The 25,998-nt window shown below is 51.8% G+C and overlaps 1 protein-coding gene across 2 annotated transcripts in view; it reads left to right on the top strand.

Moving 5' to 3' along the window:
• TSPAN15 (tetraspanin 15) overlaps positions 1-25,998 on the top strand; it is a 56,536-nt gene that overhangs the window by 20,181 nt on the left and 10,357 nt on the right. Inside the window, exons 2-4 of one of the 2 annotated variants that reach the window (XM_054435768.2) lie at positions 12,294-12,479; positions 13,744-13,818; positions 24,291-24,386. In XM_054435768.2, the coding sequence (XP_054291743.1) occupies positions 12,294-12,479; positions 13,744-13,818; positions 24,291-24,386 (357 nt within the window). The remainder of the gene's footprint in view (positions 1-12,293; positions 12,480-13,743; positions 13,819-24,290; positions 24,387-25,998) is intronic. The other variant, XM_054435769.2, reaches the window with a different exon arrangement.

Raw genomic sequence — 25,998 nt, 5'->3', positions numbered from 1 at the left:
GTGGAGCCAATGAGGAGCAGATCTGAGAATCCAGCTGCTTTCTCAGCAGCCAGATGTTAACATTTACAAACATGTAGAGCCCACGCCACTCTGCTCACTCAGTTTTTGTGTGTTTTTTTGGTGAATTTTTTAAATAAAAAATATGCTATTTAACATATAAATCAATCTTTCTCTCTCTCTCTCTCTCTCTCTCTCTCCCCCTTCTCTCCCTCCCCTCCCCTCCCCTTCTCTTTCGACTCTGGTACCCAGGCTGGAGTGCAGTGTTGCAATCTCAGCTCACTGCAGTCTTGACCTGAGCTCAGGCCATCCTTCCACCTCAGCCTCCCAAGTAGCTGGGATCACAGAGCTGTGCCCCCACACCTGGCTAATTCTTCTTAGTTTTTGTAGGGATGAGGTCTCCCTGTGTTGCCCAGGTTGGTCTCGAACTTCTGGAAGTGAACCTTCCACCACCGCCTCCCAAAGTGCTGGGATTACAGGCGTGAACCACTGCTCCCAGCTGTCTCTTATTATTTCTAAATGAGCTAATAAATATTTAAAATAAGTCTCAGTTTTAATTTATGGTAAATAGTTGATGGATATCATCATAAACAAAAGCTCCAGAATCTTCAAACATTTTTACGAATGAAAAGTTCTGAGGCCAAAAACTTTGAGACCCACTGGCTTTAAACAATGCCTGGTGTGCAACAACCACTCAGTCAATAGATGTCATGTGAATAAATGGACTTCTTGGCTTAACCCATGAGACCTGGCCTTGGTGCTCTGGCTTCTGTGAACCTCCCTGTTCACCTCCCCTTCCCTTGTCCTCTGCCTGTCCTTGATTCCAGCTCTGCTGACCTGACCTGCTGTTCCTGTGGTACCTTCATGGGCATCTGGAACTCCTTATCCCTCTTGTCCACTTTAGGAATTCCTGCTTATCCATTAAATGGACTCAGTTCAAACATGACCTCCTCCAGGAAGCCTTCCCTCATCTTGCCTTTCTGATTTAGTGTCTCCTTCTCTCCGGCGCCTTTGCACACTTGATCACGTCTACCCCAGGGTTTTGCTGATTCCCGCATGTGTTGGTGTGCTGGTATGTCTCTCACCAGACAGAGCTCCTTGAGGACAGGAACTCTTCTTTTCTGCTTTTCTTGAGGACAGGAACTCATCTTTTCCCAATGTTTGGTACATAAGAGGTGCTTAATGTATGTGGAATCAGTGAGTGCTGGCTTGGAGTTCAGAATAGGGACTCCTCCCTCCCTGGAATTAACCCTGGACCAAAGAGGGTCTGAAGGGGAAATGGTTTCTGGCTTCTGACTTGGGTTTTGAAATGTCAGCACTACAACAGTGCTACGTGGTTACTGGGGAAGAAGTAACATTTACTGAGTGCCTGCCGGGTGCCAGGAGCTTTTGCGTGGCATCTGGCTTCAGGATATTGTGGTTTGTTTGGCCATTGTGAACTGGCTTGGGCCCTAACCACTTTCTGTCTGGCTTCCATGAGGAGAATGTGGTCTGGTAACTAAGTCACCAAACTTCTGTGAACTTCTGGGACATACTAATGCATTTGCATAGTACGTGTAGACTGTGAAGTTGTTGAGGGCAAAGTTGTATGTGTGTTGCTTGATCTAGCTACCATGCCCTGTATGCTGTCCATAAGAGATACCTGGAATTCCCTGTCCAAAGGGCATGGTTAATACTATCAATATTACTACCAGCAAGGGCTTCCCATTCAGAGGTGGATGTTCAGAAGTGGAGAGATATCCCTATAGCTGGGGTGATCCAGGAAGACTTCCCAGGGGAGGAGGGCATTTTGTTGTTGTTGTTTTTAGACAGAATCTTGCTCTGTCACCCAGGCTGGAGTGCAGTGGCACGATCATGGCTCGCTACAGCGTTGATCTCCTGGGCTCAAGCAATGGGAGGAGGGCTTTGAGCTGAGCTTGGAGGATGGGTATGAGCCCCTTTTGGCTTTATTATTTCCAGGAAACTGTCTCCTTTCCGAGGCTGCTATGGGAGGCAGTGCTGGAGGTGTGTGCCTTCATCAAGGCTGGGGAGGGAAGGCATTGCTGTCCGCTTTAGGGTTTTACCCTTGCAGAAATGTGACATCCTTGGGCCGGGTGGGACAGCAGAGGGCAGCCCGTGGGGGCGGAGTCAGAGTAGTGTGTGGGGTGAGGGGAGGAGGGGGGCTGCCCACAGTCCGCTGTTGTGCCAGTATTTGAGGGGAATTTCCATGGACTCCCGGAGCAGTAGAGCAACCCTCGGGGTTGTCATGCCAACTGGGAAACTGAGGCTCAGAAAAGGTAAGGGACTTGCCCAAGGTCACAAAGAGTTGATAGCAGAGCTGGGATTGGAGCCTAGGGTGCCCACGTGGCCAGCCGCCCAGTGCTCCTTCCCTTTCCCCTTTGTCCTCTTTGGAGACATGAGCCCTTGGACTGGGGCCATTTATCTTCATTAAGGCCCTGCATGTTCCAGACACTTGAGATCTGATTGCCTCCTCTGCCTTCTGTCCATAGTTCAGGGGCAAAGGGTACAGTTCAGATGTGGGATTCCATGCAAAGCGGGAAAGAATAAACCAAGGGCCACATATATAAAAAGCAATTTGATGCATTTCTTTTTTATATAGAAAACTACATCTAACATTAAAAACAAGATACATGAAATAATAATAAGCCTTAACATTGCCCAAGTTGTGTAGAGATAGTTTATATATGCCCGATTCAGCCAGGTGTCCCCTGGGAGCCGGCAGTTCTGACTGAGCCTCACATCCTCGGCTCCTGCTGTTGGAGTTCCCTTCATCTCTGCCCGCCCTCCTCCCTGCACCTGCTCTCCCCACCGCCTGCTCCTTTTCAGATGGCTCTCCCTTATGGTGGATTCTCCTCTCAGCAGCCCAGAGGGGTCAGGAGAGTGAGACCACAGGGCACTCCCATACCCCTTCCCTGGAACTCCTCTTGCCCTCACTTTGGGCCCCATGAGGATAACTCTCAGGCAGTCTCTAGGGAAGACCCTAGGCCAGTGGAGGAATAGGGGATGCATGAACCAGTTCCCAGACAGGATGGGCTCCGAAAGGCTGCCAGGACCTTGGACTGGAGGCTGTTGTATAGGACAAAGGCCTCCTGTCATCCCTGTGAGCCCGTGTCTCCTTTCAAAGGGTCTGAGAGAAGGAAGACCTGGGCCATCGTACTCACTCCTGCTGGTGGCGGCCTGCGGTTATGAGTGGTGGAGGCTTTGCTGATTGGGTGCTGTGGGCTGCTGAGGGACACAGTCCTGGCCGGAGGAAGGAGGAGGAGTGACCAGCAGTGCTTTGACACAGGAATATACCCCTGAGCGGTTACCCTGGGAGGAAGCAAGCCCCACTCCAGCCCACCCCACCCAGCGCTTCATTCCTGGGCCCCCTAAGCCCATACCCAGAATTCCAGTCTCCATTCCCCATTCCTACCCCTCAGCTAGAGCTCCAGCCCCAGACAGAGGACGCTGCTGGCCGTGGCCTGAGCTGGGGACTTCCTGTCTCACCGCCAGGGCCAGACGTCCAGAGTGCATCCAGGAGCACTGCCTTCTGCTCTGATTGACCTCTGGCTACTGAGTCAGCTGGGTCTGGGGGGGCCTGGCCGGAGGTCCACCCAGGGCTGAGATCTGGGAAGAAAATCACCAGACACCATTACCCATGTACGCTGGGGACACAGCCCTGGGAGGCAGGCCCGTAACTCTCTTGGTTTAGACACATGGAAGGTGGGGAGAGAGAGACAGGTCTGGAGAGTGAGGGAGAAAGAAAAGCAAGGGGAGGAGGGTGTTGGGTGGAGATGAAGTCGCTCTTGACTCTCCTTCCCATGGCTGTTTCTGTGGTTCTCTGATTAACCATGAGTCATTCTTATCCTTAAGCCTTGGAAGGCTCTGTTCCAGACTGGGATCATCTCAGAGTTCCTTCTTTGGGCTTACAGGCGTTTGAAGCCATAAACCATTTCTCAGATTTATTCTCCCAGCAGATATATTAGGCCAGTCCCTGTGCTCAGGGAGGGTGCAGTTGCATGAAGTCAAACTCCATGCATCCTTCAGAGTCCTTCTCTGGTTTCTCCAGGAGGAAGTAATTGCTCTGCATCTTGTCTCAGAATGCCTTGGTCAGTTATTTGTTCTACCGCTTCTACCTGCCTGTCTCTAAACTCTTCCCCAAAACAGCCCAGGGCATGCCATCCCCACTCCCACCCTGTGCTTCATTTGTGGTTGTTCTTGATTAGAAATTCCACTCTCTTCCCTGGCTGGACTGAATAACTGGGGTTTGCAAAACTCCCAGCCTAGCTCCTTCACAGCCTGGAATGTGCTGTGTGCCTGTGGGAGTCTTAAATCAAGTTTCTGCAACTATTGCCAACAGGAGGGGTAGCAAAACAGACTGGTGTGCCCACTTTGCTTCCTAGAGAGGTTTGTTTTCCAAAGGCCATGTTTGTCACCTTTGAACTGATGAACCCAAGACGTTAGATGTCTTTCTCCAGCTCTACTCAGACACCATGGAAAGCTTGAGGGAGGCAATGAGAACTGTTGTTAAAGAAGCCATATTCTTTAAAGAAGACATAAATTAAGAAGGGATTATTTATTTAATAATATTAATAAAGGGATAATTTACAAATAATAAATATTTATTTATTATTTATTCCACTTAGGAGCAGGAAGACCTGCTAGAGTAGAAATGCCATTTCTCCCCAGATGGATCTATAGATTCATTGTGGTTCCAATCAACGTCCAGTTCAGTTGATTTCCTCCCAAGACTTGAGAAGATGATTCTAAAATGTGTATGGAAGACTCGAGATCTAAGAATATCTAGGACACTTCTGAAGAAGACAGGAAGAAGAGACTTGGCCTACCAGATGGCAAGATGTGTTGTAAAACTGAAGTCATTACAATAGGGAGGTTTGTTTAGGGACAGACAGAATGACCAATGGAAGAGATAGGCAGAAACAGCCCCAGGCATATGTAGAAACTTAGAGTATGACAGTGGGGTCATAGCAGATCAGTGGGGACAGAAGGACTGGTTTGATCAATGTGCTCTGACGTTACCAAAAGTAACAAACAAAGTTGGGCATGGTGGTTCACACCTGTAATCCCAGCACTTTGGGAGGCTGAGATGGGAGGATCGCTTGAGCTCAGGAGATAGAGGCTGCAGTGAGCTATGATCACGCCACTGCACTTCAGCCTGGATGACAGAGTGAGGCCCTGTCTCAAAGGGTCTCAAAAAAAAAAAAAAAAAAAGTAACAAAAGCAGGCTGTGTCAGAGAATGTCAGGGACCGAGGATTACAATTCACCAGGTTCTCTGTACTTGATGTCCAGGTTTTATAAAGGAAGAAGTCCTGTCCAGAGTCAAGGCAGTGTTGACAGCAAAGTACTAGTGACAAAGACAAGTGAATGCGCCTTTGCTGGCAGCGGGAGGCAGCCTCTGCTGCTTTCTCAAGAGCTGGCTTTGATTTGGGGTTGTAGGGGAGCCCGTTCCTCAAGCATAAGTAGGGCCAGGTCAGTGGGATGGAGGTTCAGTGTCCCCAGAACTTAGAGTACCGCCTGGTGGTCCTGGAGGTAGGGCTGGTGCTCCCTAGGGGAGACAGAACGGGCCCTTTAGCAGTTTGGATTGGGGGCACTGCCAGGACCTCCTATCCTTGGTCTGTTTTGCTTTCCTTACAGGAAAGGGGAGTGGGACAGCAGGAACCCAGCTGCCCTGGGGATGTGGGAGAGAAGACTTTCTCCCGAGTGAGTTGGTGAATACTTGCTGAGCCTTCCCTAGCATGTGGCAGGAGGGTTGAAGTATGTGCCTTTTTCTTTTTCTTTGAGACAGAGTCTTACTCTGTCGCCAGGCTGAAGTACAGTGGCGCAATATTGGCTCACTGCAACCTCCGCCTCCTGGGTTCAAGTGATTCTCCTGCCTCAGCCTCCCGAGTAGCTGGGACTACAGGTGTGCACCACCACACCCAGCTAATTTTTGTATATTTAGTAGAGATGGGATTTCACCATATTGGGCAGGCTGGTCTCGAACTCCTGACCTTGTGATCCGCCTGCCTTGGCCTCCCAAAGTGCTGGGATTACAGACATGAGCCACTGCACCCAGCCACCTTTTTCATAAGGATGGGCTCTACCTTCAGAAAGGAACCTTGTAGGAGTGGTGAGGGGCAGCACCAGCGAGAGACGCTCTAGGCTTGTGCTGTCCAAAATGTGGCTGCCAGCTACCTGTGGTCAAATTTAACTTAAAGCAAAATAACATGGAAGGTTCAGTTCCTCAGGCACCAGGGCCCCATTTCGTGAGCTTGCTAGCCACACGTGGCTCGTGGATACCACACCAGGTGCTGGCATCATCTAGGAAGTTCTCTCAGCACTGCCGCTCTGCTATTGTCGGCTTTGTATTTTGCAAAGGTGTTTCACACCCCTTTCCCCCCAGTTCTTCATAAAAGGCCCGTCTGGTAACCTTAGTGGCTGGCCAGGCAGACGAGTTTTGGTTGTGAATCCTGACTCTCTCATGGGTTCTGTGCTGCTTAGTCTCTTTGAGCCTAGTCTGTGAAACGAGATTAGTTGTTCCTTGGATGTTTGAGGGGTATGTTGATTAAGGGAGATGAGATGATGCAGGTATGACCCCTGACAGGATAGTGGCACAGCATAATCACTATAAGAGCCAACAGGCTTTACTGTTTTACAGGTGAAAAATGAGGCCCACAAGCGGGAAGTGACATGGCCAAGGGTACTGAGCTCACCCAGGGAGGCCCAGAACTCCTGCCTTCTATGTTGCCTCTGCTGCTCCCGCCAGCACCCAGCTCTGGGACAGGCGAAGCTGGGGCAGCAGTGTGCAGAGCAGGTGGCTGTCTGCAGGATGGGCTTGGCCCGGGGCCAGGCAGGATGGGCCTCGGGACACAGGGCCTTGGGAAGGGAGGTGCAGGGTTTCTCTGGGCAGGAAGAGGGGGCCCTGCTAGTCCCACTTTATTCAAAACCTCTCTCAAGCCTTGGAGTTTAGCTCTTCCCCACCCCCTTTCAAGCTAGAAAGTCTGAAAAGCGCTTTGTTTTGGTCCAACACGGAGCCCCGGACCTCGAATGCTCCATTAGACGGTTGTGGAATGAAGTGGTTCTCAGGGCCTTCCAGGAACTGCGGGCTCTGGCAGGGGGCTCATGCTGATGTTCTGCGCTCTCCCTCTTCCCTGTCACTTTTGTTCAAATTCCTAGAGCCCTCTTCACCTCTCCATGGCAGGAATGTTTGCTTCCTGTAGACCAGGGGTTCTTTTTTTGTGCCAGGGACCTTTTGGTTCTCTGGGGAAGCCCGTGGATCGATCCTTTTTCAGAACAAGATATTTAAATGCGTAAAATGAAATACACACGGTTACAAAAGAAACAAGTTATAGTAGGATACAATTATTAACATTTTATACAACCAGATTTTTGATGTAATAATGTGCAACTTTATCAGCGCATTCAATCACATTATCAGCGCATTCAATCACAAGATCTAGCAGTGAGTCTAATACTATCATAATTTTGAAGTAATAAGGAATGTAAATGACATTTTAAGATATTCAGAATAATTGTAAAGTGATTTCTACTGGTGACAAAATTGCAGGTGCTGTTAATGCTACTTCAGTTTGTTGCCCACATCTCACATGGAAGGGACATTTCAGTTAGAGGTAAACAAAAGTAAAGATGTGGATTTTTCTCCATCTCCAGTTTGAGAGCTCCCTAAATTCCATCCGTTGGACCATCAGTGCCAGCCTCTCTTACTCTCCCTTCTCAATAGTCTTCTGGCCCCTTGTGAGCCTATAGAGCGTCATACAGGGCCTGGAACACAACAGAGCCTAGTATTTGCCCTTTGGGGGTGAAAATGGGCCTTGCAGGACCTCATTAAGTGCAAATTTGCCCCAGCTGTGGTGAGCCAGCCGGGACGGGTGACCAGATGCTTCCTTCAGGAGGCACAGGTGCTGGGATGCCTCATAGAGTCTCCTGCTTCCCAGCAGCTGCCTGGAACTGGGCCTCTCCCTGCACAGGAGGAAGCAGGGTTCCAGGATGCAGGGGGCCTTCAGGCCTGGTTCATGCTGGGCCACAGGGCTCCTCTGCAGCCTGTTGAAGACACCATGTGGTTCGCAAAGCCTGGGCTTTTGGGCTTGGCTGTGGGCTGCCAGCAGCACACGCTTTCCCTCTTTGGCCCCAAATGGGCATGGCCGTGTGCCCCCCACCCCCAGCCCTGTTTAGCTGAGGCCGTCCTGCTTGACAGATGGGCCATTTGCTTCCTGTGCTAGGGCTGAGTGGCCGGCTGCCTAGTGGAAGGCTATAATTAGCAGAGTGGAGCGGATGGGATTGCATGCTGGCATTGACAGATAATTTTATCCTCAGATGGATAAACTGATGTCATCAGAGATGTAAATATCATTTGGAAATTTTGAAGTTCCTGGGAAGGTTTATGCCGGCCTCTCCCCATGCCCGCTGCTCTTGGGAGCACTTGAATGGGGAGGCCAGAGGGGCCTGTGCTATATGGGGAGCTGCCTGGGAGTTGCCTGCCAGGCTGCTGGGAGGGTTGGGGTGGCAGCTTCTTCTGCTAGACCAGGAGAAATAGGGCCTAGGATGGTTTGAGGGAGTTCTTGGTTTACATTTGCTTTGGGAGCTTTTCCCATGGGGTTTATGGTCTGGAAATGTCTCAAGGCTAACTAGCAAGGAAATGGCAATGCTTTATAACAGCAGAGAGTGAGATCAGAGCAAGGGCAGTTTTGTTTTCTGCCAGCAAGGGTATTCTGGAGTGGGTCCCAGGGCTCTGGGGAGCTTGTAAAAATAGAAGAAGCCACTGACTGCCTTTATGGAGAGGGCTGGGGTCAGTTCTGCTCAGCACTGGGGCCAGTGTCAGCTCTGGTGTTTGGGGGATGGTTTCCAAAGCAGACTACTTTAACTCAGAAGCACAGTCTCAGGCAGGAAGGAGGAATGGGAACAGGCTGGGGGCAGGGGAATAGGGAAGGATGTCAGCTGTCCCCATCCTGCCAGGGAAGAAGAAGGATTTTTTTTTTACAACGGGGAACATAGAACTTTCAAAAGTATATCGGGCCAGTTCTGAAAATGTTAAGATACAATAGTTGTGTTGGTTCCACGACAGGGTGAGAATTACGCTTTTCATCGAAATGGAACATAAAACCCTACCTCTGCTACCCTCAACTACCCAAGTCCCTGAATATTTTATTCACTTCATGCCTGGGCTCTGAAAACTTCCATGCTGTATGGGGTTCTTATTTAACCATGATTCTCTGCTTTGAGGTGGATGAGCCTCAGGGCTCTTTTATTTGTCCAGGTTTAGAGTTTAGTGAGTGATTCCTCATGGGTGGAGTCACAGAGGAAGGGGACTTGGCCTTTTTTTTCTTTTCTTTTCTTCTTCTTTTTTGAGACGGAGTCTTGCTCTGTCACCCAGGCTAGAGTGCAGTGGTGCGATCTCGGCTCACTGCAACCTCCGCCTCCCTGGTTCAGGCAATTCTCCTGCCTCAGCCTCCCAAGTAGCTGGGATTACAGGCATGTGCCACCAAGCCCGGCTCATTTTTGTATTTTTAGTAGAGATGGGGTTTTGCCATGGTGGCCAGGCTGCTCTCGAACTCTTGACCTCAAGTGATCTGCCCACCTCAGCTTCCTAAAGTGCTGGGATTACAGGCGTGAACCACTGTGCCCGGCCTGGACTTGGCTTTTTAAAGGCTGCCCACCATTGCTCTCCGAGGACCTAGGGCACTTAGGCTGCCCTCAAACAGTGATTTCTCCATGTTCTGGGTTTTGGAGCATGACTGTGACTGTCCAGATAGTCTCTGGTTTACCTTTGTCTACCAAAAAGTAGATATTTTTCATGGTCTCCATTTTCCTGTAGAGGGTGAGTATGTGTGTGTGTGTGTCCTGCCTTCTAAGGCCAACTTGTTAGTAAGTGGCTGGTGGCTGAGCTTGTCAGTGTCTTGAGTCCGTGCTGGCCTGTGTGTTGAGAAGGCATCCTTCTAGACTGGGGAGAAGGGTCTCACTAATTCTGGATTAATTTTCAAGCCAAGGGGAATGGCACTTAGCCTTGAAACATAGCAGAGTACTGGATCCAAGTGAGATGGTTTCCTGGTAATCCTCTGTTATCCCATGTTTCTGCATAAGCTCTGTCTGCTTATTTGACTTTTGGCATCCCCGTCACGCATCAAAGCTTAGGAGGAAGCAGTCACTTCCCTTTATTCAGGACTTAGCTCTCTTTAGAAGGAGGTCACGGGCATCTACTTAAGGACATGATCATCAGTAAGGAGACCCATGAAGTCAGTTTAAGGCTCAGCAGCCCTGTGAGTGGCTGGAGGGGCGGCCTCCTCGGTGTTCTGCATGGTGACACTGGGGTGGCTATGCTCATGTCACCTCCCGCCAACATCTGTCTGTATCATCCCTTCCTTTCCTTGGACCCTAGCTGACAGCACCATGTCTTCCACTTACTCTCCCATGTTGCCTTCAGCTTAGTGGAGAAGTCCAGTTATCTGATGACTTGTCCCTGCCCTCCGGAACATGAGGCCCAGAAAGTCAGAATCCTTGGAGAGGCAGGGGACTGGGTAGACAGTGCCTGACTTGAACTCAGAGGGTCTATTGGAAAGCCCAGGTCTTGTTCATTCAGCAGATGTTGATCATAAATGCTGATTCTACTTCCTCAGTGTCAGAATGTCTGGGTGCTGGGGATGCCCGAAGCAATTGAAAAATCCCTCCTAGAGCTTATGTTCTAGTGAGGAAGACAAATTAAAAAAAAAAAAAAACCAACCAGAAATAGTGTAGTATGTTAAATACTGGTAAGTGCAAAGGAGAAAATAAAAAAGAGAAAGGAGATCAGGAGTTTCACGGGGAGGAACTTCCCATCTGTAAATAACGTGGCCCTGAAGGGCCTCCCTTTGCAGGCAGCAACAGAGCAAAGAAGAGAAGGAGATGGGGGAGTAAGCCATGAGTGTGTCAGGGGAAGAGCATTCCGGGCAGTTGGAACTGCCTGTGCAAAGGCCCTGGGGTGAGCACACATGGCAGTTGACAAGCATCAAGAAGCCTGGGTTCTCCTGGTGGAAAGTTACAGGGTGTTCTGTAACAGCATGTCCACTGTTAGAAAAGTTGAGAGTGAGGGATTCTACTTGCGAATTCCCTTAAAATTCTTCCTGCTCCAACCTTTGGCCTTCTCTGTGGTCATCCTGAAAGTAAATTCTGTGTTATGGTACTGTGTGAAATGTCTGTTGCCCTGAGCACAGGGTGACCTGCCTGTTTAATACACGTCGTGGCGGCCTTGCACTTCCAGGTTTGTAGTGTTTCCACATTCATTCTCTCGCGAAAGCTGTGGTGTGAGCAGTGCAGAAATGAATGTCTTCATGCCTGTCTTTCAGATGAGAACACAGACTCACATGGTCAAATGCCTGTCCAAGGCCCAGGGTTAGCAAGTAGCAGAGCTGGGGCCCAAACCTATGTTCTCTGACCCTCCAGCCAGTGGCATTTCCCCTAACCCATCTATACTCTTCTCTAAAGTGGCATCTCCAGACAGGGTCTGTATTAGTCTGCTAGGGCTGCCATAACATCAAGTACCAGACTGAATGGCTTAAACAACAGACATTTATTTTCTCACAGTTCTGGAGGTTAGAAGTCCAAGATCAAGGTGGCAGGGTTGATTTTTTTTTTTTTTTTTGAGACTGAGTCTCGCTCTGTCACCCAGGCTGGAGTGCAGTGGCACAATCTCAGCTCACTGCAAGCTCTACCTCCTGGGTTCACGCCATTCTCCTGCCTCAGCCCCCCGAATAGCTGGGACTACAGGTGCCCGCCACTATGCCTGGCTAATTTTTTGTATTTTTAGTAGAGACGGGGTTTCACCATGTTAGCCACGATGGTCTTGATCTCCTGACCTCGTGATCTGCCCGCCTTGGCCTCCCAAAGTGCTGGGATTACAGGTGTGAGCCACCACGCCCGGCCTGCAGGGTTGATTTCTTCTGAGGCTTGTCTCTGGCTTGTAGACGCTGCCTTCTCCCTGCGTGTTCACACAGTCTTCCCTCTGTGCGTGTCTGTGTCATAATCTCTTCCCCTTATAAGGACACCAGTCATATTGGATTAGGGCCACCTTAGTGACCTCATTTTAACTTTAATTAGTTCTTTAAGGGCCCTGTCTCCAAATATAGTCACATTTTGAGGGACTGGGGGTTAGGATTTCAATAGAGAAAATTTGGGGAAACACAGTTCAGCCGCTAACAGGGCCCTTTCTGTGTTGTAACCTGGGGCAAGCCTCCCCCACAGCAGGTACCACAGCCCCAGATGACTCTTTGCTTTAGAAAATCAAGTGACCTCAGTCTCTCTCTCACCCTCTGTTTTCTTGCTGCAGCTGATTGGGGCCCTGGTCCTGTCTGTGGGCATCTATGCAGAGGTTGAGCGGCAGAAATATAAAACCCTTGAAAGTGCCTTCCTGGCTCCAGCCATCATCCTCATCCTCCTGGGCGTCGTCATGTTCATGGTCTCCTTCATTGGTGTGCTGGCGTCCCTCCGTGACAACCTGTACCTTCTCCAAGCAGTGAGTGGACCACACCACCCCTCAGCCGGGACTCCCCAGGAGAGCTGGGGTGCCTGCCCCTGTGCCCTTGGGCAGCTCAGTTTCTTTTGTCCCTGCCTCAAACCACCTCCTTTAGAGAGCTCCTTAGATCAGCCCATCTGATTACACTGGCCCAAGAATGCCCAGGCCACCTCCCCTCCTGCGTGTAAAAGCTGATTTGAATACTATTCTTACTTAAACTCTGTGTTCATCTGGACGCTCAGTTGCGAGTAGGAGAAACCACACTCAAATGAGAGCAAGCAAAGAAAAAAAAGGAGGTGGTGGTGAGTCATTAGCTCATGCAACCAGCAAACCCCACACTGGGTCCAGGGGTTTAGATGGCGCCACTGGGCAGGGTTGGGCAATCTCCCCAGCCCCTCCCAGCCGGGGCTGCTCCCTTTGCAGTGGTCACTGCCGGCCTCAGGCCAGCAGAGTCCTTATGGTTCTAGATCTCGGGGAATCTTTCCTACCAGCTCTGGCCAAAGTCCCAGGACTCTGGTGGGCCTGACTTGGGCCATGTGCCCATTCTGGGATGGGGCATGGAGAGTCAATCCTACCTGCATCCCATTATTGTGGGGTGAGGGATGACTCCCCAAAGCTGGGGGTAGTGAGTAGGCAGATCCATTCACTCTGCACTTGTGTGTCTCTTGACCTCATTGTCTCCCCTCATATGGGAAGCCCCTACGATCCGCTGTAAGCCGGGTTTGGGTGCTACTTGAGGCTGGAAGTTGCTGAAATCAGTTTGGGTAATGCCTGCTCTCTAGTAAAGGGCAGAGGTGGGGGTGCATATCCTCTAAGCTTCAGCCATCCCCCTCACCCACTCTGGAGGATCTGGGAAGTCACATCTGAGGGCTCTCTGTGGGGAGCTGGACATACTGCCCCAGCCTGCCCATTAAGCCAGGCCCAGCCCCTCTGGCTCAGTGGCAACGAGGCCCAGCTCTCCTTATGGTGGTGGGGGAAGGGCGTGTTCTTCCACATAGACCCCTAAGACAAATGGAGGTACCCATCTGGCTGGGACAGCTGAGTCACTCTTCCTTCCCTCCGGCTCCAGAGACAGGTTTTCCTGGGGTCTGCCTGTCCACGTCCACGTTCTCACAGGAGGAAGGGGCAGAGGCCTAGGAGCTGCTAGGAGCTCCCCGAGGGATGCTTCTCTTTGTGCTTGCTCTTGGAGCAGATGGTGCATCCCCTGTACCCCACACATGCCCTCTGCTCCTCTCCAGGTGAGTCTCTGAATTCTGTTTTCCAGTTCATGTACATCCTTGGGATCTGCCTCATCATGGAGCTCATTGGTGGCGTGGTGGCCTTGACCTTCCGGAACCAGGTGCGCCTGTGGATTTGTGTATCGGCCATGTGTGTACGGAGCACCCACTGTGGGTGCCTTGGGCTGTTAACTGGGGGTACAGCAGTGAGCAGGGCAGATAACTCCCCACGGAGCTTTCATTCTGCTGAAAGAGAATGACAGGCACTGAACAAGTAAAGCAGCGACTAAGAAAATGAACCAGGATGACATGAGAGTTCCTGGGGAGGAGATGGGAGGACTGTGCTGAAATGGTAAAAGGAGCCAGCTGAGTGAGGTCCCAGCAGAGGGAAGCTGAGCAGAAATGAGCTTAGCATGTGAGCAAAACAGCGTGGAGGCCACGTGGCTGAGGGTGGGTGGGGTGGGGGGGGGGCGGAAGGTGAAGTTGAAAGGGCTGGCCAGGCAGGTCACAGAGGTCCTTGTAGGCCATGAGTTAGGAGCTTGGAGTTTTTTCTAGAGGTGGCAGGAGCCTTTGGAGAGTCTTATGTGGGAGGCGATGTGACCCAGTTTATATTATACCATGGCTGCTGAGTTGGGGAATGGACAGTGAAGAGTTGAGGGTGTACACAGGGGCCCAGCTGGGTGGCTGTGGGGGTCATCCTGGGAATGGGGTAAGATGGCTTGGACCGTGGTGGAGTTGGTGGACCGGGGCCAAAAAGGCGATTTGGTGTATGTTTTGGAGGCAGTACCATCAGAGGCTGTTATGCTGGCTAGAGGAGTGAGGAGAGGGGCAGGTTGACAGGCTGATGCCTGGCATCCTGGCCCTGGCAGGGTTTGCAGAATCCGGGCCCCTTAGAGCCAGAAAGGTTCTCATGGCTCCCGGCTCCAGCTCCTTCAAGCAGGATGTATGCGCCTCATACTAGCTGTGCCACCTTGGGCGAGTTACTTGGCCTCTTGGATTATTAGGGGACACCTAGCTCACAGATCTGATGAGAGAATGCCTGTGAAGGACTGGGCATGGTTCTGGCACATAGTGGTCAAGGCCCCACAAGAAGCTGGTGGTGGAGCAGGGCTGACTCCAACCCAGGGCTCCATCTTTCCTCCCATAAACTTCTTCCTTTGTCCTCATCCTGCATTGCTGCCATAGGTGGGGCTTGAGGAGCAGGGCATGTTTGCAGAAGCCCCATTCTCTGTGTCCACTGCCTGGCCTGCACCCCTCCCTACCCCAGACAGCTTGGTCCTGGTGCATCTGGACAGTTGCTGCTGGGACATGCGTCAGGGCTGTGAGCCAAGTTATCTTTTTTTAAAAAAAAATTGTTTGTTTATTTTTTCGAGACAGGGTCTCACTCTGCCACCTAGGCTGGAGCAGTGGTGCAGTCATAACTCACTGCAGCCTCGAACCCCTGGGCTCAAGTGATCCTCCGGCCTTAGCCTCCCAAGTAGCTAGGACTACAGTCATGCACCCCTGTGCCCAGCCAAATTGTCTTTCTTGTCAGCAGTTGCTCTTAAGGCAGCAGGTGCTCTCCCACACCCTGGGTTGTGCAGACCTCTCAGATGGCCCAGGGTCTGGCCCTGTGAAAATGTTCATGGGAGTGCCTGTGATTCCAGCCCAGGTGGGAGCAGGGACCACTCAGTTCTGCTGGGGCCTCCTGCAGTGGGACCTAACCACAGGCGAGTCTACACACCTGGAATCCAGGGGCCTTCCTGTCTTATGAGCCCCAGGAAAGGGGCTTTATTCCATTTGCCCATGAGGCTGCTTCTCCCTTTTCCTCTTTTCTACCTGCCCCTCCCTTTGCCTCTTTTCTGCTTATCAGAAAAGATAAGCCTGCGGCTTTCCAGGGGCTACGGGTTAGTGCTTTCCTGGCTGGAGCCCAGGTCCAGTTTGTGGCCAACTAAACAGACTCCTGGATATAAGGAGGAATCTCCACCAGCCCGTGACCCTGGGCAAGGTTTCTGCTGCTAGGCATGGCTTGATAGTTAGACTGAAGTGGCTTCTCCACTCATACAGGGGCAAGTGGCCATCCTATCAATGGAGTCATGGAGGCACACAGGAGTTAAGAATTCCCCTGAGAGCACACAGCAAGGCAGAGGTGCCTCAGGAATGCTTCCCAGTCCTGTCTGGCTACCTGCCCCTCCCTGTCCCTCTTTTCTATTTGTCAGAGCCTCTCTTCTGAGCTGGCAGATCCAGGATGCTGGTTTACTTTTCAGCAGCTGTGAGGGGAGACATCTTTATTTCATTTGCCCATGGGGCTGCCTCTCTGTGCAGCCAGCAGAGCTCCAGGCCACCCTGCGGCTTTCCGGGGTTAGCACTTTCCTGGCTGGAGCCCAAGTCCAGTTTGTGGTCAGCAGCATCCATGGCCTTCATAAACTATCCTCCAATGATGGGCAGCAGTTCTGGTTTCTAGTGCACTGCTGCAGAGGCCATCTGATTTGTCATTTTCCAGTGCCCTGTAGGTCAACAGAACATCACCTCCTTCTTTCAAGTGATGGAGCTGGGCTGAGATGAAGGCTTTGGCTGGCGGAACGTCCAGGGCCCCTTCAGTGCTCACAGCTTGGGTTTCCGTGGGCCTGAGGTCAGGCCTGACAATTTCCCGTCATCCCCAGACCCTGCAGATGTTATAGTCTGTGAAGGGTGCTCCTTCCCCTTGGGTGGTGTCTCCTCATGAGGAGGGCCTTGGTATGCAGCCCAGGAAGGGTCCTCACTGACACCTCTCTGCTGTTTGGAGGCTCAAGCCATGATTCGTCATCTTGAAAACTTAAAAAATGAGATACAAAATTATAAATGCAGTAAGATCTCTACAATTAAAAAAAAGTAGGTCTAGAAAAAGACTTAAATTAATGAAAATATCAGCATATGAACTCATATTTCCTCTGAGGGATGAGACTAGGGTGATTTTTCTCCTCCCCTTTATATTTTTCCCTAGCTCTCAATTTTTTTTTATAATCAATGGGAAAATATCACAAAAAGAAAAATAATATCCCTTCCAACTCTAATGTGATATGATTTTGTAAAACAGGAGTCGGGCCAGTGGTGTGGATGGGGGAGGAGTGGCCTGGCTGTTGATCACGGTAGGAAGGGCAGTGTATGATGGAGAAAAAGGTGAGGAGCAATCAAGGTCAGCTTCCAGGAGGAGGTGATTTCCCAATTCCATTTTTCCCTGATCAAGAGGATTTCTCTGAGCCACAGTGTAACAAGTTCAGTCTCCAGTGCCATGGGCCCTGTTAACTCTGAGTATCTACTTATGACAAATCAGAACAAGTCATTAGGTATTGGGGGAACCCACCCCCAGTATTTCACCATAGGTTCCTTCTATTTTCCATAAGTGTCGGCCAGCTGAGAAATAAAGAGAAAGAGTACAAAGAGAGGAATTTTACAGCTGGGCTGCCAGGGTGACATCACATTATCAGTAGGACCGTGATGCCCACCTGAGCCTTAAAGCCAGCAAGTTTTATTAAGGATTTCAAAAGGGGAGGGGGTGCAAGAACAGGGAGTAGGTCACAAAGGTCACATGCTTCAAAGGGCAAAAAGGAGAACAAAGATCACATGCTTCTAAGGGCAAAATCAGAAACTTCTGATAAGGGTCCAACAAAGATCGTAAGGCAAAGGGCAAAAGCAAAGATCACAAGGCAAAGGGCAAAAGCAGAATTACTGATAAGGGTCTATGTTCAGTGGTGCACATATTGTCTTGATAAACATCTTAAACAACAGAAAACAGGGTTCGAGAGCAGAGAACCAGTCTGACCTCAAATTTACCAGGGTGGAGTTTCCCAATCCTAGTAAGCCTGAGGGTACTTCAGGAGACCAGGGCGTATTTCAGTCCTTATCTCAACTGCAGAAGACAGACACTCCCAGAGCAGCCGTTTATAGACCTCCCCCTAGGAATGCAATTTTTTTCCCAGAGTATTAATATCAATATTCCTTGCTAGGAAAAGAATTTAGCGATATCCTCCCTACTTGCAGGTCCGTTGATAGGCTGTCTGCAAGAAGAAAAATATGGCTCTTTTTGCCCGACCCCGCAGGCAGTCAGACCTTAGGGTTGTCTTCCCTTGTTCCCTGAAAATCACTGTTATTCTGTTCTTTTTCAGGGTGCACTGATTTCATATTGTTCAAACACACGTTTTACAATCAATTTGTACAGTTAACACAATTATCATAGTGGCCCTAAGGTGACGTACATCCTCAGCTTACGAAGATAACAGGATTAAGAGATTAAAGTAAGACAGGTGTAAGAAATTATGAAAGTATTATTTGGGAACTGGTAAATGTCCATGAAATCTTCACAATTTATGTTCCTCTGCCACGGCTGCAGCTGGTCCCTCTGTTCGGGGTCCCTGACTTCCTGCAACAATTAGGCTAAGGATTACATGTTGGGTCCTCAGCAAGGTGCACAGACCATGGCCACAGCCAGGCATTGAAAGCTAAACAGACTCCCGGATATAAGGAGGAAACTCCCCCAGGCTCTGACCCCAGGCAAGATTTCTGCTGCTAGGCATGGCCTGACAGTCGGACTGGAGCTGCTTCTCCACTCATAGAGGGGCAAGTGGCCATGCACTGAGGATCTGGGCACAAAGCAGGCCTTAGGAGCAGGAGAAGTACGACACCCTGACCCCAGCCAGGGGCTGGAGGAGGACCTGAGTTACTTCCCCAGTTGTGTGGGTCTCAACCCTCTTGACACCTGCTTTTGTCCCAGCTTGTTCTGGGGCTTCTCGTGAGGGTGTCAGGTGTCAGAGGTGGGCAGCTCCTCATGCTCCTAGCCAGGTGCAGCTGAGCATGGACACCTGGAGGGTCCGGGCAGTAGTGGGTGTTTCTATACCCCCATCCCAGGCCTCCTCTCTCTACCACCAGGGTAGGATCAGTGGGCATTGTGGTCCTACCTGACACTGTGGTCAGGGAACAGTGGGGAGCACCAGCCTGCCTATTTTATCATGGCACTGGCACAAGCTGGCTCTGGGCACAACCTTGAGGTCAGAGGCAGGAGAAAGTAGGCAGCACCATGGCTCTCTCGGCCAACACCTGAATATATACAGTTTTCCCTTGGTGTCCGAGGGGGATTGGTTCCAGAGCATGCCCCCCACCAAAGGATACCCAAATCCATGCATGCTCAAGTCCTTTACATAAAATGGTGTAGTACTTGAATATAACCTACACACATCCTCCTGTAAATCACTCCTAGATTACTTGCAAATACTTAATACAGGGCCAGGCGCGGTGACTCCATGCCTGTAATCCCAGCACTTTGGGAGGCCAAGGCAGGTGGATCATTTGAGGTCAGGAGTTTGAGACCACTCTGGCCAACATAGTGAAACCCTGTATGTAGTAAAAATACAAAAAGTAGCTAGGCATGGTGGTGGGCACCTGTAATCTCAGCTACTAGGAGGCTGAGGCAGGAGAATTGCTTCAACCCGGGAGGCGGAGGCTGTGGTGAGCCATGAGCGCGCTACTGCACTCCATCCAGCCTGGGTGACAGAGTGAGATTCCGTACAAAACAAAACACAACACAACACAACACAACAAAACAAAACACAATCAGATACCTAATACATTGTAAATGCCGTGTAGATAGTTGTTTATGCTGTATTGTTCTTTAATTTGTATTATTTTTTACCACTGTGTTATTTTTTATTGTTCCTTTTCCCAAATATTTTCCATCCACTGTTGTTTGAATCTGTGGGTACGGAACCTGTGGATGTGGAGGGCTGGCTGTGTATCCTTCCCACCTACAGCAGAGCTGTCGGCCTTCCAGAAATAGAAAGTGCTCCTCGCTGGTTTGGCCAGACTCCCCCACGGGTGTGCCCCACTGTGGACAGCCGTTGGGGAGTGAGGCTGGAGCCCCCAGTCCCAAGGACACTGAAACATAACCCTCTCCCACCATGGAGATGAACCTGTGACCCCGGCCAGGTCTGAGGAAGGGTCTGGCAGATGCTCACTCCACACGCCCCTTCCCGCATTCTCTTTTCTTCTGGTCCCCTGGGTTCTCTTCCATTCCTGATTGTCACATTGGGCTTCTATTGGGACTGGAGCAGAGGCTAGGGTCCGAGGGCAATGAGGATGAATCCCCGTTCTAGAGGGACTGAGGAAAGGCTGAGATGATGGCTTGGCTCCAGGCGCAAATGAAGGAAGAAAATCCTGGGCCAAGCACCTCTCCTTCAAGTTTTTGTTTTGTTTTTGAGACAGAGTCTTTGCTCTGTCACCCAGGCTAGAGTGCAGTGGTGCAATCACAGCTCATTGCAGCCTCGGCTCAAGCGATCCTCCAACCTTAGCCTCCTGAGTAGTTGGGACTACAGGTGCATGCCACCATGCCTGGATAATTGTGTGTGTGTGTGTGTGTGTGTGTGTGTGTGTGTGTGTGTGTGTTTGTGTAGATGAGGTCTCGCCATGCTGCCCAGGTTGGTCTCGAACTCCTGGACTCAAGTAATCCTCCTGCCTTGGCATCCCAAAGTACTGGGATTATAGGCAGGGACCACCATGACCAGCTCCTCCTCCAAGTTTGAGAGCTAGGCCCACACTAGGCCAGCAGCAGGGCCTTCCCAACCTCAGGTCTCAGGCTGACATGGAAGCGGTGTTAGCCAGAGGCAGCCTGAGGGAGCCCCAGGCCACTCCTTCCCCAGAGGGGGTCTTGGTCCTGTGCAGGCAGCTGGCCTGGTAGGAGGCTTTAGCGGCCACCCCTTCCACTCCTTTTCCTACCCATCTGTCCTCTGTGTTGGAGGAGCTGCCACCACATGCCTCACCCCCTTCAGTTCCTCATTCATTTAAAAACTCTGAGAGAGGGGTGATGTGGAGGCTTCAGATAAAAACTAGATTTAAAAGAAAGCTAGAAAGGATAGTTCTTCATAGCTTTCTCTGGTGCTTTAAACAACATGCTTTCAAACCTTGTGGCTTTTGATGTTTGCTTACTCTTTGCTTAATTTAGCCTGGTTTTCTAGTCCTCACTGGAGCTGCCCCTGCTGGCATGGCCTGGTTTGGAGGGGAATGGGGTGGGGGCAGTGGCACTGGGTATGTTGGGCATCTGGGAATGGCAGAGGAAGCTAGAATTCTCTCTTCCCTGTCCTCTGAGTGGCTCCCCTGGTCTCTCGGAACATTACCAGTGCTGTCAACGTCGGCATAGCACTTTACAGTTAAACTGCACAGCCAGCTTGCCTCACGGGATCTTCTCACACCCCCCCCCCCCCCCCCCACCGACCATCGCCCCTCACAGCACAGGAACCATCTCAGTGTCCTCCTCGTCTCCCTGGTACACATACAAACGTGCACACACATACAAGTGGTGCACACTTGCAAGAACCAGCATGCCTCAAAGAGCTCCCTAATGGGGGTTGGGGGCAGCTGCTGTCCGTGAAGCCCAGGGACATCTGTTGCTCCTGCAGGGCCCCCCTTCCCCCAACAACAGGGCTCAGCTTACCAGATGGAAGGCCGAATTTTCCCAGGCCCCTCTCGCAGCCCGAACCTTGGAAAGTGCCCAGGAGGCGGGATGGTTTGGGGAGGCAGGCTGGGGCTGCTCACCAGAGAGGCAGAGCCTTTCCCCACAGCCACAGAGCAGCCTCTACTCTGCCACTTCCCCTCCTTCCTGCCCTGGGCTTCCCACCTTCATGCCACCCTGTTGGCAGCCCTGGGAGAGTCCGAACAGCACAGTGGCCAGTGGGGGTGCTGCAAGTGGGCCAGTGGGCCCGGGTAGGTGCAGAGGGACATGGTGGGCCAGGACTGTGTCTGTGGTGCCTTCAGAGTAGGGGGAAGCCACCCGGGAGGAACCTCCCCATGTGTGGCCTTAGGCAAGGCCCTGACCCTGGCGGCACCCCATGAGTGCATAGCTCAGCCAAGCATGTCGTTCAGTGCTGTAAGCTCATTCCCCTGCCCCACCCTGGGTGGCAGACTGGCCCCACCCTGGTATCCTGTTTTTTAGGCACCCCCAACCACACCCCAGCCAGCTGGCCTGTCCCTTCATCACCCAGAGGAGTAGGCACCCAAGGATGGACAAGCTTCATGACCTGGGGGCCTCTGGGAGGTGGGCCTGGGGCCAGGAGAGTCCTTGTTCTGCCTGGGCTGCTCGGCTGGAAGGCAATGCTCCCACCCAACTTCTGCCCCGGGGGCCAGTGCCAGGTCTGCGAAGGGCCGTGGGCTGGTGAGTTGACAGCTGCTCACAGGAGCCTGCATCTCCTCTCTCTTCTTGGGGCTGACTCCAGTCTTCTGCAATCCCAGGCCTGCTCCAGAGCTGCTGTTTATCATCAGCAGAGGACTTTCCTTCTGGCCATGAAGGCCAGTTTCCCCGAGCCCATCTCCTTTTTTTTTTTTTTTTGAGTCTCGCTCTGTCACTGGGTTGGAGATGCAGTGGTGCCATCTCAGCTCACTGCAACCTCTGCCTCCCAGGTTCAAGCGATTCTCCTGCCTCAGCCTCCCGAGTAGCTGGGACTACAGGCACATGCCACCATGCCCCGCTAATTTTTTTTTTTTTTTTTGAGACGGAGTCTTGCTGTGTCGCCCAGGCTGGAGTGCAGTGGCATGATCTCGGCTCACTGCAAGCTCCGCCTCCCGGGTTCACGCCATCCTCCTGCCTCAGCCTCCCGAATAGCTGGGACTACAGGCGCACGCTGCCACGCCCGGCTAATTTTTTGTATTTTTAGTAGAGACGGTGTTTCACCGAGTTAGCCAGGATGGTTTCGATCTCCTGACTTCGTGATCCGCCTGCCTCGGCCTCCCAAAGTGCTGGGATTACAGGTGTGAGGCCACCGCGCCCGGCCGCCCCGCTAATTTTTGTATTTTCAGTGGAGACAGAGTTTCATCATATTGGTCAGGCTGGTCTCGAACTCGTGACCTCAGGTGATCTGCCCACCTCGGTCTCCCAAAGTGCTGGGATTACAGGCATGAACCACCGTGCCAGGCCTCCATCTCCTTCTTTACCTTGGCTTTGAGCAGAGCGAGGCTCAGGGAGGAGGTGGGTGCTGCAGTCTTTGTTCCTCTTTTCCTGATCCTGGAGATAATTTTGGGAGATGGCCCCAAACCAGAACCTTGGTTTCTTAGCACCTTAAAGTGTGTCAGGCTGGGAGTTTGACACCCTGGTCCCAGCGTCTCTCTGCCAGTGGCGAGCTGGGCGACCTCAGACTAGCCACATCGTTCTCTGGGCTGCAGGGTGTTTGTGAGAGTGGGGTTGGCCAGGACTCGTGCCTCAGAGGCTGCCTCCATTGCAGTCAGTTTTTTGAACAAGAGTTGGGGCCTCGGTTTCCCACGGGATTTGTTTTCCACCAATGACGTGGGGGTGAAGTAGTACCATAGAGTATTTGTCTCCTTGAAAAACAGACAAAAATCTTGAATAATAACACCAGGACCTACGATGTGCTTGGTGTCCTGCTAAACACCTTCACAGCTTTTGTTTATTTAAATCTCACAACATCCCTATGAGGCAGAGATTGTTTTCCTCCTGATTTTGCAGGTGAGCAAACAGAGGCTCAGAAGTTAAAAGAAGTAGCGGAGGCCTGGGTGGCTGTAGGGAGGTGTCCTTGATTATGAGGCTTGACAGCCCCTCTGAGACTTGGTTTTTGATCCTCAGAGCTCGAAGTTACCTTAAAGATAGGTCTACGGGTTTGGTTCACAGTTGGGAAGCTGAGGCCCAGAGAGGAGAAGTAAGCCGCGATGGGGCCTGGAACCAGGATCCTGTTGTCCCAGCGTACGCTGTGGTGCCACCCCCGGGAATTGTCTGGCTCTTCAGTCCGGCACCGGAGCTGAGAATGCCCCCTTTGTCCCCCGTCTCTGCTGATACTCGACCTCCGTGCTCTGAAAGCTGCGATTGTTACAGTGAGCTGGGCTGCCCATGCTCCTGCCCCCGCCCCTTCCCACTGTGGGGCCCTTTGTGCTCCTGGGTCTCAGCACAACAGCCGGGCTGTTGATCCAGAAAGTGCAGCGTGACTGGGAGAGGGCGGCCTGCCATGTTCCTCCCGGCAGGGATTGTCCCAGCCTCAGCCGAGGGGGACCGAGTGCTGCAGTGATGAAGAGAGCAGCCCATGAGGGAGGTCAGGAGACCTGAATTCCAGTCCTGGCAAGACCCCACCCAGCCTGCTCTGTGACCTCACTCCCTCCCCAAGTCTCGATCTCCTCATCTGTAAAACAAGAGGCTGGATGGTGGAGGAGTGTGGAGAGGGGCTCTGGAGGGCAAAGGGAAGATTCCAGCGTGGGCCCATCCCTGGGCGGTAGAAAGAGCACTGGGCCTGGAACCAGGACAGCCAGGTCTCAGCTCAGGCATGGCGGCATCAGAGCTGTGTGTCCCCAAGCACAGCCCCAGCCTCTCAGGGCCTGGGCTGTGTGGTCTGTAAAGGGAGTGGAGTGAATTACTCCTGCTGGGACATAGCACAGGCACTCAGGCATCAGATGAACACTGGAGGCACGGGGAGGATGTGTGGGCAGGGAGGTCATGGGCATCCAGGGTGGGGAGTGGAGGGGGCTCCATGCTGGCCGGGCGCGAGCTGCAATGGCATAAGGCATTCTCTACCCATCCAGGCTTCCGGGAAACCTTGGGTTGGACTCCGGGAGTGTGTGGTTCTTTTCCTTTGTAATTTCTCCTTTTGAATAGACCATTGACTTCCTGAACGACAACATTCGAAGAGGAATTGAGAACTACTATGACGATCTGGACTTCAAAAACATCATGGACTTTGTTCAGAAAAATGTGAGCCAGGCGCTTTGGGGTAGAGATGTGCCTCCTGTGCCCTTAGCACTCCATTCAGGCCCCTGCTCAAGAAGATGGGGTGGGGGACCAGGTGACTTATCCATTCCCAAAGCAGGTGGCTGGCCAGGTTGGGAGGCAAGAGTGAGCATGGATGGCCCACCAAGGATGGGGAAGCCAGGGCCCAACCTTCTCAGCCAGTCCTCTGCCCACATTCCTGGCCCAAAACCTTCACACCCTTCTGTCCCTCTCCAGTTACACTGGCTTCCTGCCCCCTACCCCCAAATAAAACAAAGTCAGGTGTCGCTACAGGCAACCTTGCAGGGTCCCAGGGCACCACCCTCCAATGGGCAAGGATCCTCCTTCCTTGAGGTGTGAGCAACCTCAAGGGGAGACACCTCCCCCCGTCCAAAGCCCCCTCTGCCAAGTCTCTTCAGTGACAACTCACTCCTTGTCAAGTTAAAGACAACCCTGATCAGGAGAAAGTTCTTCACTGATTTCAGTTTCCCCCAAATATGGAACAGTGAACCAGACGCCTCTCTTACTTTCATGACACTTCCTTGAATGTGATGATGATCCTGTTCCTTTTGGGACACCATCTCTCCCCTCTAGGTCCACCCAAATCTGTTGGTGGAATAATAATAATAATAATATAATAATAATAATAATGGCAGTGGTAGGGCCAGCTGCTGTCCTAGGTGGCTTTTGTACATCAACTTCACTTGGTCCTCAGCCTCAGCTTCCTCACCTGCGTAAGGGGAATAATGACAGGAAGCTCTTGGGGCGTCGTCATGAGGATTACCTTGACTTAATTCAGGAGACGTGCTTAGAACAGTGCCAGGCACAGGGTGAGACCACAGTGCCAGTTGCGGGGATCATTGGTATGTTCTCCTGGGTGAGGACAAGCAGAGTGAGGGCTGCAAGCCCACTCAGCTGGGACGGCACTTCCTGGGACATAATCTTGGGGGCCTCAGCTGGCCTGGACCCCTGTGCCAGCTCTCAGTGGGGAGTAGCCTCTCCCCACATGCAGGGCCACTTGGCTGTGGCCGCTCCCTTGGCCCAGACTTTCTCTTCAGTCACAACAGGTGCAGCCTCTGGAAGGCCTTTTTCTGCCAGGGACGTGCCTGCCAGCTTGGGCTGGGAGAGCTGACTTCTGCTCCGGGTGGAGTGAGATGTTTTTATTGGAACCAGCCTTTAGCTGGCTTGGGGATTTCATTTCTCCTGGGGTAGAGGTAGGAGGTGATTAATGCTGAATGGGCGCTTGCTTGGTGCCAGGTCCAGTGCTGAGTGCTTCATGCATGGCACTCTATGTAATCACAGCTCAGCTGTGCAGAGCTGCCATCCTTATTCTTGCTTTACAGACAACCATCTGAGGCTCAGAGAGGCTGACCAACTTGCCTGAGGCTGCACAGCAGGGAGTGGTGGTCTGAGGATTTGACCTTGGGTCTGTTCCATTGCAAAGCAAATGCCCTTTGAACTACATTGCAGAAAGACAGTTCCAGGTCCCAAAACCTGATGGCTTAAGGGGCACTGTGGGGACTCTGAAAGGTGTCTGGCTACCAGGACGTGTACCGCAGCCCTGGTTGAGCCCTCCAGTCCCAGCTCCCTGCTTCAG

This window comes from Pongo pygmaeus, chromosome 8, assembly GCF_028885625.2.
Source record: "Pongo pygmaeus isolate AG05252 chromosome 8, NHGRI_mPonPyg2-v2.0_pri, whole genome shotgun sequence".
In the NCBI taxonomy this organism is placed as follows: Eukaryota; Metazoa; Chordata; class Mammalia; order Primates; family Hominidae; genus Pongo; species Pongo pygmaeus.
Note: the sequence above shows the minus strand (reverse complement) of the source record. Positions and strands in the feature narration are given on the sequence as shown.